The 13,745-nt window shown below is 36.9% G+C and overlaps 1 protein-coding gene across 4 annotated transcripts in view; it reads right to left on the bottom strand.

Annotated features, from left to right (window-relative positions):
* Positions 1–5,787: 5,787 nt before the first annotated feature.
* Positions 5,788–13,745, bottom strand: part of traf7 (TNF receptor-associated factor 7) — a 29,005-nt gene continuing 21,047 nt past the window's right edge. The window contains exons 18-22 of one of the 4 annotated variants that reach the window (XR_012400013.1): positions 13,207–13,326; positions 12,968–13,099; positions 12,769–12,888; positions 7,896–9,576; positions 5,788–7,742 (exon numbers count right to left, since the gene is read on the bottom strand). Coding sequence is in view for 2 of the 4 variants with exons in the window: in XM_009299553.3 (XP_009297828.1) it covers positions 9,562–9,576; positions 12,769–12,888; positions 12,968–13,099; positions 13,207–13,326 (387 nt within the window). In the remaining 2 variants the exon portion in view is untranslated. 4 annotated transcript variants of the gene reach the window in all.

Below are 13,745 nucleotides of genomic sequence, written 5' to 3'. Positions count from 1 at the left end.
TAGTACAGTTATATATATATATATATATAAATATAAAATATAAATATTTTATGTTTTTATTTCATGTTCAATGGTACATACAGTGTTGAAACATTAAGAAATCTATAAACTTTGATGACAGATATGTGGATTTTTCTATGACAAAGTTTTAAAACAAAAAAAATAAGGCTGGCTTAAACATCCTGTATGTTTGGCTGTGCTGTGCTGAAGAGTGTTGTGGGCTGTGTTGAATGTAGTGACTGAAGTGGCTGTTTCACCCCCTGCTCTGTGCTTGCTCTGGGCTCCCGCTCTCTGCTGCTGTGACCCTGCTGTTTCCATACACTTTTTCTTTTTGCCTGCGTGAACTCGTACATTCCTGCTCCTACACAGCCTTCTTCCTTTTACATCCCTCTTTCTTATCCTGCCCTCATTGTGTGCAGTGTCCTGTGTGCCTTAACATGAGAGGTGACCTTAGTGCTGCTAACATACACAAGCAAACCAGTTCAAACTGAGACAGGTCTGGTATCCATGTGAGAGGCATTGCCTTAAGCCAGTGTGAAGGGATGAACTTGCGCATTCAGATTTGGTAAGGAGTGACCTCATCCTTGAACATCTTTATGGTTCAGTCATCTTCAGCAAGGGGATACACGGTGTAGGCCTTGAAGCCAAAACAGGATTTGTAAACAAGGGACTTGATTAGCAGACTCTTTGGCAATAGATTGGATAGTGAAAGCAGGTGTAGAATAACTTAAATGTTGATTAGGAGACTATGCAGACTAAAGAACGGTACACACCAAGCCGACTTCAAAGAACTAGTGGTGATGAAAACCGTGTGTTGTTGCCTCCGTTGGCTTCATCTGGTGCTGTCTGGAGCAAAAAGCTGCATATAAACACACCAAATGGACAAAAGCTGAACAAAACTAGAATGCACATGCTGTACCTGCATGAGAGGATGTATAGTTACATACCTGCAGGTAGCACAATGTGTCTTGTCATTCCACAAAGAGGAACTAGAGCTGCATGCATACAAACCATGAACAAAGCAGGGTTTACATACCATTTTCAGAGTAATTCTCGCGTACCACAAAGGGATTGCCTCAAGCAAACGTGTCTCATAATCCATATCTAAAGAAACGCAACGAAATTGTCACCAGGGCACTCTTGACTTGCATTGTTTGCTTAGTTTTGTCACTTTATAGTCACATTTTTTTCTTGCACTAATTAGAGCGATCCTTCACTCACAGCCAATACCGATTCTACATGCTGAACTGGGCAAACTCACTCTAACGAGAGGGGGCACCAAGCAAACTAGCTTGAAAGCTTGCCAATATCCAGATCCTGCCTAATGGTCAACTGTCAACTTGGTGTGTCCTAAGCCCAAATTATACTTTGTTTTTATGTGTATATGGCAATGTGCAAATTTCTGGACTAAAGTTTGTTTATTAATGGTCTAGAAATAATCCTTCTGGTCAGACTTTTCCAAACTAGGCCAGGGGATGAGGATTAACTCCCTTACTCATGGTCAACACTGGCACTGATTTCATACCTGCCAACACTCTTGTCAACCCAGTAGTCTCCCGTATTTCAGACTGATCTCCCACCACCCTCCCATTATGTTATTTCTCCTGGAAAACTCACATTATTTAAGCTTTTTCCCGTAATCCTCGGCTTTTTGGTATAGTCTGTAACACAAGTTGCCAACTTTTGTATAGTATCCGATTACAACAGCTGCCCTAAACCCGGTCCATAGTACAGTTAGTAACACCACAGTGCAGTTACTAACCTGGTTCACAGCTGTGTTATTTAGACAAACACACACAATCCAACCCCATCAATTCCCCCGGAATTTCAGAGACAAATGTTGGCAAGTATGATCTACATTCACCAGCCACTTTATTAGGTACAAATTACTATTAAAGGGTTGGACCCCCTTTTGCCTTCAAAACTGCCTTAATCCATTGTGGCATAGATTCAACAAGGTACTGGAAATATTCCTCAGAGATTTTGGTCCATATTGACATGATAGCATCACGCAGTTGTTGCAGATTTGTCGGCTGCACATCCATAATGCGCATTTCCTGTTCCACCACATTCTAAAGGTGCTCTACTAGATGGAGCTCTGGTGACTGTGGAGGCCATTTGAGTACAGTGAACTCATTGTCATGTCCAATAAACCAGTCTGAGATGATTCGCGCTTTATGACATGGCGTGTTATCCTGCTGAAAGTAGCCATTACAAGATGGGTACACTGTGATCATTAAAGGATGGACATGGTCAGCAACAATACTCAGGTTGGCTGTGGCGTTGACACAATGCTCAATTGGTACTAATGGGCCCAAAGTGTGCCAAGAAAATATCCACCCACACCATTCACTACCGCCACCAGCCGGAACCGTTAATACAAGGCCGAATGGATCCATGCTTTCGTTGTAAACATCTAGTTCTGACCTGACCATCTGAATGTTGCAGCAGAAATCGAGACTCATCAGACCAGGCAACTTTTTCCAACACCTATTGTCCAATTTTGGTGGGCCTGTGTAAATTGTAGACTCAGTTTCCTGTTCTTAGCTGACAGAAGTTGCACCGGGTGTGGTCTGCTGCTGATGTAGCCCATCCACCTCAAGGTTGGACATGTTGTATGTTCAGAGATGCTCTTCTGCATACCTCGGTTCTAACGAGTGGTTATTTAATTTATTGTTCCCTTTCCATCAGCTCAAACCAGTCTGGTTCTCCTCTGACCTCAATCATCAAGGCATTTGTGCCCACAGAACTGCCACTTACTGGATATTTTCTTTTTTTGGGACCATTGTCTATAAACCCTAGAGATGGTTGTGCCTGAAAATCCCAGTAGATCAGCAGTTTCTGAAATACTCAGACAAGCCCGTCTGGCACCAACAACCATGCCACATTCAGTCCCTTATATCACCTTTCTTCCACATTCTGATGCTCAGTTTGAACTACAGCAGATCGTCTTGACCATGTTTACATGCCTAAATGCATTGAGTTGCTGCCATGTGATTGACTGATAAGAAATTTGCGTTAACAAGCAGTTGGAGAGGTGTACCTAATAAAGTGGCCAATGAGCGTATTTTACTCTTTTTGTCAGTAGTTACAACTTGCTGACAAATGACCCACAAGCATATGTGCATGGCCATATTGCATGGTTACAAAAAAACAACAATATGCACATGCAGTTCTGGTGATAAAATCTGTGCTAGGCACACTGTACACAACAATAGAAGTATACTTTGGGCTTGAAGGTGCAACCGTATTGATTGTTGTCTGTGAAAAATATGTTAATTCATTCTAACAGGTTTTTTTAAGTTCACATTGACATGTTCATTAACAGAAAACTGTTCCAACTGTTTCATACAAATCTAACCAGTTGGCCAATAGTTTGTTGTTGCTCCTGAAATTTCACTGCATTTCCGCTAATGTGGCCAGGCCTTTTGTGGAGAGCATGAAGGAAAACAAATTTGTCCTAAAAATAAAGTGTGTCAATGGATTGTTCACAGCAAGATCGGGATCATGCATTAAGCAAATAAATAGGGTCATGTTGACTTTTTACTACATTAACCCCAGAAACAGGAGCAGGAATGAGATAAAAGGGTCCAGCAATGGTTGATGGCTTTTGACAAAATGGGACGCCAAGAAGCACAAAGTGAGAAGTTGCACATGTGTGTATGAAAGAGAGAGAGAGAGCTGCATAGAATATAAATATAAAAGTAACGCATGTAAGATGTAGTGGACTGAACTTCGTGAACTAACAAGGATTTTGCAGAGGTTGATGAGTCTTGATGCTCAGCATTTCCACCTCAAGGAATCTTCTTTGCTTAAGGGTTTATGAGCTTGGAAAGTGTAGTTCCGCTGGAAGCCTGCATGCCGTCTGACCTCAGTTTATCACTCAGTGGCTGTTTAAGGGTGTGAATGTACCATGGTGTGCCTGCGTTATACTGCATTCCCCCTGCCCCAGACTCATCCAGACAGATGTTTCCTTAATGACCAAAGTTAGAGCACTAGAGTTCAAGATGCAATTATCCACGGGTTCAGAGAAGCAGCAGTTTCTAGGTTAAACAGATTCACAGGGAATCACATCGAGTAACTTTCTAAGGACATATTGAGGGTAGACGAAGTTGTAAAGTTTGGTCTCTGTGGACATGAGATGTTTCCACATGCCTCATTTACCGTACGGTGAGTTTGCTGTTATGACAGCACCGTTCACAACTAAACCTCTGAATGTCATTATCTCCATCGCCAGCAAACTCGCAGAAGCTCATTACTTTAACCATCTTTGTTGCCATGACAATCTGCCTGCTCATAATTAGAATCGTCATAGTATCAAAATGATCTTAGATGTAATTAAAAAAAAAAGGGCCCAAAGGAAGGGAGACGAGAGCAATTCAAACAGTTGTGTTGATCTCACAATGCTTTACACACAGCTCCATATATGCTTAATCCCCTTCCCCCAGAGAGAATATTTGTAATATTTAAGTTATGAACAGAGATGATTATTCTAGATGTTTTCGACGAGTATTTAACGATGCAGCATCAAGAGGGCTTGTTGATGAAACTGCAAATATTTGAGATAAAAAAAAAAAGTGTCTTCTTGGCTCAAAGTGTTTTAAATGAATTGTAAATGGTCATTTTTTGTAGAACTCCAGTTTTTTTTAAAGTAGCTTTTTTGTGGTAAGTTTTTGGACTTAATGAAATAAGTTGTATATTATGCAATGTTTTTCTTTTTTAAAACATGTATGTGCCTTGCTTTAGTTCTTTTCATTTAGTCGTTCAGTGTGTAGAGGATATATGTGGCCGGTCTCTGCTTTGTCCATCAGATGTTCAGAACTATAGCCCTTTTTTTTGTTGTTGTGGTCTGCTCTGTGGACAGAGCGCAGATGTCTGGCATGGGAATGGCTTTTATTAAAGCTTTATCATGCCTATCGCTTCAAAGGACTGGGTGTTGACGGCCCATTCATCTCTTCTTGTGTATATAGCTGGATGTTTGTCACTGTGACTCTTCATCCTTTTTTTTAAAACTTGATTTGAAGTTCTCATTCTGTCATTTTCTGATCGTCATGTTTGCTTGTTTTTTTGCTTTCGTCTTTTTAAATACCAGACAGAAAAAAAATTCTGAAAACACTGAAGTCAAAACTATTGTTGGTGCAAGATGTTATTTAATAATAATAATAATGAAAGCTGTTTTCAATTCCATCCTATTTGCAGAGATGTTTAAAAAAAAGAAAATAAGAATCTGCACTGCTCAGTGTGTGCAGGCTGTATATTGTGTTGATGTTCTGCCATTGACTTGTATGATACCTGCTGTGACTGGCATTGGGAACAGTGGCGTGCTTGCAGTGACTGCATCAACAGCCACCTGCTCTAAATAAACATTATATACAAACACGCTCAGAGCCGTCCAGTTACTGAACAAGATCAGCTGGAAACCACTTAAAAGGGATGGTTCACCCAAAAACTGAAACTCACTCAATCATCCTTCACTGGTTCTGAACCGGTTGGAGTTTGTTGTGTTTTCTGTTGAACACAAAGGAAGATATTCTGAAAAATGTTGAAAACCTGTAACCATTTACTTCCATAGAGTATGAAAGTCATTGGGGACAGGTTTCAAACTTTTCTTTTCCCCAAAATATCTTTGCGTAACAGAAAAAGGAAACTCATAAAGGATTGGAACCACATGAAGGCGAGTAAATAAAGATGGTTTAAAGTTTTGGGTGACCTATCACTTTAAAACTCTAATGTTTGACATGTATAATACTGCACATTTCTCAAAACAACTAACTACTGATACCAAGACACTTTTTAGAGATTTATTTGATACAACTGAAAATGCATTAAGGACACTAGAGGGAGTCAACGCCACATTATGTCGGTTAGCGACGACTTATAAAATACTCAGTACGATAAAATCTGTCTTATACAATTAACTTTTCAGCTTGCGTTGCATTCTTGCATCCTCTCACAAGCTTCATGAGGGGAAATATGGGAACAATGCATCTGAAGTTTTTTTAAGTGTCCAGAATTGTCTTGATTATATATGGAGCTGGATTGAATAGCTCCATGCCACAAAAAGGCACTGTGAAATCCAAAGTAGCAGCTGTTTTTAATGCCTTTTGTCTTGGATCAGCATTAACTCATCTAGTATGCTTCACATTAAAGAGATAATTCAGCCAGAAATTAAAGTTCTGCCAAATTGTGCATGTTGTTCCAAACTTGTATGACTTGAGGCCAATCAATTGATTACGTTTTCCTCATATATTTATGATACAGCAGACCAATTTTCAAGTGAAGGAAACAAGCTTCAACAGATGACCATAATAAGACAACACACAGATTGAATAAAATCTAAAGTAGGGTGTGCTGTATAATGGAATTAAAAACGTATGTGTAAATAAACAACATTTTGCTGAAAATCTTATTCTCAGTGAGTGATCCATTGAAGGAATAGTTCATATTTAAAATTACTTATTTTATTCTCCCTCATGTGGTATTAAATCTTTATGAGTTTCTTTCTTCTGTTGAACAAAAAATAAGATATTTTGAAGAATTTTGGTTGCTGGCATCAACTTCCATAGTAAGAAAAAGAAAATACTATAGAAGTCAGTGAGGGTCAGCTACCAGAATGTTTCAAAATATCTTTTGTGTTCAACTGAAGCAACGAAACTCAAATAGGTTTTGAACAAGAAGTCAAGGGTGAGTAAATGATGGCTATCCTTCATTTAAAATTGCTGATTTGACTGAATGACTGTTTTTATTAATGAATCATCGACTCTAAATGTGTCAAATTATTTCTAAATTAAGAGTTTAGATGCAGAAGCCTCTAAATGCCATCTAAATTGTTCTTCTGAGCTCATTTTGCTCGGCCTCCTATGTTTACGCAATAAAAGTAAAATGACTGAACAGAAACATACGAGGCTGAGCAAAATGAGCTCATTTTAGAAGAATGATTTATGGCACTTAGACCAGGGTTCATACACAGTTTTACTACTAAAATTCCATCCAGGACTTTCAAGTAAATTTTCATGACCTATTGATTCATTTAATGTCTACATATATATGGTAAATAATAAGAAAAACAATGCACGTTCAAATTTATTACAGCTTATTCTAAAACACGCAACAATCCATTTTTATAAATTAGTTTTTATATCTCTGTAAACTTGATTTTGATAATGGTTACACAACACTAACAATGTGAGAGCATGTTTTTGGCCAAGGACAGAAAAGTAAAGACAACCAACCAATATTCAAGTTAGGGCACTGAAAAAATTAATCAATGATTCCTTGGATTTACTCAATTTTTTTACATTAAGTGGTTGTAAACAATTTATTTGGGCTGAATTTAAACAAACAAATCAAGTTCAACATTATTAAACTTAATTTGTTTGTTTAAATTTAACACAAATGAATTGTTTGCAACAGTTCTGCATGCAACACTTTTTTCAGTAGCGTTTCAGCATCGATATCGCAATGTGTGCATCCGCAATAGTCACATCGTAGGATAGGCAACGTTGGCATTATACAGAGTTTAATTATAATGGATTAAAAGTTTGTCATTTACAAGCATTTTTAAAGAGATCATTCACCCAAAAATGACTTACTACTTTAATTACACCCTTCGCTTGTTTCAAACATTCTTTTTTTAAATCAAACACAAACAGAAGTCCAATACCATTGAAACAAGTGAAGTGTCAGTAAGTAGTCAGTACATTTCTATCTTTTGAGTGAGGCAGGCATGTCCAAACTTGGTCCTGGAGGGCCGGTGTCCTGCAGAGTTTAGTTCCAACCCCAATCAGACACACCTGGGCTAGCTAATCAAGCTCTTACTAGGCTTTCTAAACATCTTTGCAGGTGTGCTGAGGCAAGTTGAAGCTAAAATCTGCAGGACACTGCCCCTCCAGGACCGAGTTTGGACACCTCTGCTGTAAGGCCTGTGACTGTGTGAACAGTTCAATATAATATAACAAATTTCCATGACTTTTCCAAGACTTTTTCAGGCCTGGAAAATGCCATGTCAAAATTCCCCGACTTATCCAGGTTTTCTATGACCGTATGAACCCTGTTAAAGGCTTTTGCATCAGTACTCTTTAAATAAAGCTCTGCACCAGCTTGACTGACTAAACAAGACTATTTTGTCTGAAATGAAACTTGTGTAAACTCAACAGCACACCTGTGCTCTTCTGCACATGCTGATATTTTGGAAACGCTCCTCTTGCTTGTTCTTTTTCAAAGGGAGTGAAAATGTCAGATCACATGTTGTCAAATAAACAACTGCTACATCATACACAACAACAAGTGTTTGTTTACGTCTGTTGGTGCCGTGTGAATTGGCCTTTATTTTCTCTGTGGAAAATAAAGTTATTAAAAAAAAAGAGAATAATATATCTTTCACTATATGAAAGATACTTTGAAATATGGTTTTCAATACTGCTGGTAAACAAATGGAAGCTCCAAATAACGTCTTTGATGTTCTACTTTACAAAACAAGTCATACAAATTTGAGGCAAGTAAAATAAATGGCAGAACTTTTGTCATTAAATGACAAATGATTTGTGGTTAACTGTGCCTTTAAGCTAAAAGAGAATATCAATCTCACATTAAACAGTGTTCCCTTCCACCCCAAGCACTCGTTATTTCTGGAAAGTTAAGCTGGGATGCTCAATGATGACGAATTAAGTGCTTTACACTCATCAAACTAATAAGAATAATTGTTATTTAGTTCAAAAAGATAGTAACTAGCACGGATAACATTGTAAAAGTCTTACTAGCTTTGCGTGGGCAAAATCTGGTTTCCATCGCAAACATGGAGGCAAGCATGAAGCAGTTGCGCCTTTGGTAAGGAAACGTTGCATTATTTACACGAAAGCATGATGGATGAGACGATCATTACAAAGGTTTCACATCGGTCAACAGGTGGTTAGAAAATATCTGAGCAGTTCAGTTGGCACTGTCAAATCCAAGATTAAAAACAAGGGCACTGTGTTGTCCAAAACAATGCTCTGCTGTTTCAGGCCCAAGTTGGTTTAGTGTAGGTCTCCATTCAGCCCAGGGACGATAGGAACTCCAAGCATCTCCCTGGGAACCAGGCTGAAGTTTAGGCACTCACTCAGTCGTTAGACTGTGACTCAAAACGGTCAAAGTTCAATAGTCATCACAGCAACGTTTCCCAGGTCTGCAGGAAACATGACCTTCAACTGAATTCGTTTGTAGAGTTCAAGTCTTACCAAATCTAAAATCATACTTTTCTAGGAAATAAATCTTATGTATATAAAATACAGTGTTGTCTGGAGTTTATAGAGACTGCAGGTTAGGACGTCCTGTGGCATGTTAAAGCAAACAAATCCTTCATTCTTCACATAAGCCCAGACGTTTTTAACACTTTACAAATCTGAACAGGGCAGATGTCCGAGTCCAGAGAGTAGAGAACATGAATATTTCCTGTCCAATGTACTGTAATGTTTGTTTGAATATTCTTTCTCGTAGACACAGATTCATCATGATTCTGAGTTGTGAGAGATTTGTGAGATTAATCAACCCGTTGACGCAACTAATAGTGATTAACGGTCACGTTTAGCACGTCCACACCTGAGGAGAGGAAACAGAACACATTGTTTTAGAGCTTGCATACAATGAAAAATCTCATGCCAACTGAAAACAATTCAAAAAATGAGGTAAGCAGGGTTGCTCTTTACAATAAGCAATGTCAAACTTTCAGCAAAATCATCAATTAGCCAAGTCAGAGCCAATTGCAACATGTTGGTTTCACAAATGACTAGACGTAATGACAAATTCTCATGTAGAGCAATGGGGGAAATAAGAAACTATTTGTACATTCTACGTTTCTTGAAATTTAGTTTTTACCTTTTCTTAATTCAGTAAACTATTGATTGAACTACTTTACTAAAAGAACTACTAGCAGATATATTTGCATTACACTGAACTGAAGTAGTTTTATTAACTTGAACTTTATCTATGTTATGCTGCTTTGACATAATCTGTAATACATATGTAATATCTATAAGTTATATAGAAATAAAGATGAATTGAATGACATGTTTTACAAATAAAACAGAAAAAAAAAATTAGCGCATAAAATAAAAAAGGTGAATGAAACTAATATTTGGTGGAATGACCCTGATTTTCATACCCAAATGAAAATATAAATTTTTCTGACTAAATTGTAATTTTCTTGAAAAAAATATTATTGAAATTTGGAGTTGGAAATGGAGGTATGTTAACACCTTTTATTTAAACCCATACCTAATAAATCCAGCAAATTTGGAGAAACCGAGAAGGTCCCAACACTAAATTTAAAGTGTTTTAATCATATAAATGCAGCTTCAATGGTCATATATACACCGTTTACCATGGAGTTAGTTTTGTTGCTTTGTTATTCAATCGAAAATATTTAGTTTGAGGGAAAAAGCAAATAGTAAATAAAAAAAAGATTATAAATAGAAATGATGTCAATGAAATAAAATGTTTTGAATTGCAAAAAATAAACTTATGCAGTTACCACAATTTTCATTGCACAGTCATTTTGCTCTCTGTTCGGCTGTCATTTATTGCACTTCTAGAATCTGTGGTTGTGAGTTGAAAAGTTGGCATACATGCATACCCATGTATGTTGGAGTTAATTGTATGGCTTTATTATTCAAACAAAGATGTTAATTAAGATCAAAATTAGGTACATTGTTATAAAATTTTTCAAAAAAATAAAATAAAATACATTTAATCCCCCCAAAAAAAGTGTTATTTATAAAAAAATAAAATTTGCATTGCAAAAATAAAGTATTGCCATTTTATGAAGTTACCACCACATTGTGCATTCAATCATTTTGCTTTCTGTTCAATAATTTTTATGCAGATCTAAAATCTTTGCTTGCGAGTTGAAAAGGTTTGAAGGCTGCAGCTCAGTGGGTGGTATCTTCTCTCTGGCATGAAAGGCCTTTTTTTCTATTGGTCAGTTTTGATTGAAGTCCCAGTTTTGTCAAATGATCCTATATGTGTTTGCACGATTTTTATAATAAATTTTCCCTAAAATGAAATTTTTTGATTGAATAATAAAGAGACAAAACTAACTACACAGTTTACCACATACACGTGAAAGCAGAACATGGTAAACAACACACAAAGAAGCAGCTTTCTTAGCTCTGATAATCACAAAACTTTGGCAAACAATGTGTGTTTGTGTAAGAATCAGCACCGGACAGGGAACATTGTTCTTATTGCGTTTTTTTTTTTTTTGCTTTTGATCCAAAATTATAATATCACTACAGTAGAACCCTTATGCTCTGCTCAAATGTACTACCCTTTTGTTTTGTTCAGGATGAAAACATCCACTAAATTAAACTGCTTTAAAAATGCATCAGATGCATTTTTTTTTACTTTTAGTTTTGCATAAATCTGTTAATTAAACTCAGTCCTGATCAAAACAACAAAGTTTTTAAAAATTACAGGATTTTAACTCTTTATTTGCCAAGTTCACAAATTATGTCAAAGATCTGCTAAAGAAAAAAAAAACACACACACCATGACGTATTTTCAATATAAAAAGTAATTATGGACTGGATTTTGTTTTACCTTTTATCACAGTCTTGGGCACAATTACAGTAACAACTAATCTTTGCTTTGATGCAAGACTTGAAGTTAGATGTTCATTTTTTCTCCCAAATTTACATTTGGAGGCTGTTTTTGCCCCATTGACTTCCATTATAACCACATTTGATGGTCTTTTTTTTGTGTACTCCATGTAGTTCTGAGAGATGAGATGCATATTTTGACTTTCTCAGAGACATCAAAGTATGTGCACAAAAGTCACTCTCACAGAAACTAAGCTTTTTCTTTGCACAGGATTCTCGAAATGGTTAATGGTGCCGACTGATGATCAACAGTAAAAAATTACAAAATTTACCTCTTTCCAACATGGAAAACCACCAACAATCAAAAATGCATGATTGTATGTCATCAACAAATGTGGTTATAATGGAAGGGGCAAAAACAGCCAACAGTAAATTAGTGAGAAAGCAAATGAAAATCAATCAAAAACAATACATCAAAGGCAATGATGTTTCACATGGTCAAGACTTTAATAAAAGGTTAAAAAAACAAAAACGTAATTTTGTGTGATTTTATTTTAAACAAATCAGTGACATTATTTGTGAATTTGGAAATTAAGGAGTTATAATCCTGTAATTTTCAAAGTAACTTTGTATTTTTGATCAGGACTGAGGTTTATTAACAGATTTTTGCAAAGAAATATGAAATAAATATTTGACACATTTTTACAGCAGTTAAATTTAATGGATGTTTTCATCCCAAACACAACAAAAGGGTAGTAAGTTTAAACAGTGTGTATTGTTGAGGTTTTTTCAAAGTGCTTTCTAAAAATAAGATTTGTCAACAAAAATCATTCTGCTAGTTGAAACAAAAAATTTTTTTTGGCCAAATTAAGACTCATAATCACCCCAGAATGGATGAAAACATCCCCAACAGCACGTAAGGGTTAAATCTCACCTAAACTAGTGCATTTTAAAAGCATGACCAGTAATGTTCAAAGACTACAGTCAGTCAGCTAAGCAGGGCTTTTTGTGGGTGTTTGAACACATTTGTTCTCAAAAGCAATCTAGTCAAATGTGTTTTTGACTGTCTCTCGAAGAGATCAAAATTTGACAAGTTCAGACCCTCTTTACATCTGAATTTAGTGTCTTGTGATCGATCAATTGCAACCTTTTGAAAGCAGAAAACTGGACCCCAAACTGAAGGTAAGTCTCTGACCTTTACTGTGCTGTCTACTGCTCCGGAGAACAGTCTTCCCCTGGACACAGCGAGGGCTGTGACACTGCCCTGGTGCCGCAGCAGAGTCTGAGTGCAGATCATGTTGTCCATACTCCACACCTGCACAGGGAAAAACAATCAATGCAACACAAATCGCCTTTATTTCACATCTCAAAGCCAAAGACTTGAGTGAACGTACCCTAAGAGAGCGGTCATAGGAGGCACTGAACACTTTGGTCTGATCGGGTGTGGAGATGACAGCAAGGGCATACACTGTGCCCACATGGCCTGTCAGTGTCCTAACCTGCTCCTTGGACTCAATGTCCCAAACCTAGTTCATAGAGAAAATACAATTTTAAAAAACAGATCAGAACATTTCCAGGATTTTCCACGACCATTACACCTTCATATGCAGGAACAGACAAGAATAGTACTAACATGAATGAGGTTTTCATAGGTGCCACAAACTATATGGTGGTTGGTGACTGCAATGGAGTACACACTGCCTCCAGAGGTCTGGAGCACATGGACACACTCCAAAGAACGGATGTCCCAGATCTGAGGGGGTAAAAAAAGAAAAAAAGTGTAAATATATATATATATATATATATATATATATATATATATATATATATATATATATATATATATATATATATATATATATATTTCACGCTCACTAGATAGGATGCACATTTCCACCTAATAGTAATGTGTTAAGAGAGCAAAGTCATTAAATGCTGATTATTTACAAACACTTGAATGAATAAACATTAGATGGCTTATTATAGAGGGGGAAAACAAATGAAGGAAAAGGCTGTGGGATGGCAACAACAATTTTGTTATCATTGTGCTTTGGAACAAGTATGAATATCATGTTGCCCAGCCATCATCTAACCTACACTACCTAGACCTGGATTTTTGTTTAAATCAAATGTTTACCTGCTTTCTTTTCCCTACGAAAACAGCAAATAAGA

The sequence above is a fragment of the Danio rerio genome, chromosome 3, assembly GCF_049306965.1.
Source record: "Danio rerio strain Tuebingen ecotype United States chromosome 3, GRCz12tu, whole genome shotgun sequence".
In the NCBI taxonomy this organism is placed as follows: domain Eukaryota; kingdom Metazoa; phylum Chordata; class Actinopteri; order Cypriniformes; family Danionidae; genus Danio; species Danio rerio.
This window is presented reverse-complemented; position numbering and strand designations above follow the sequence as displayed.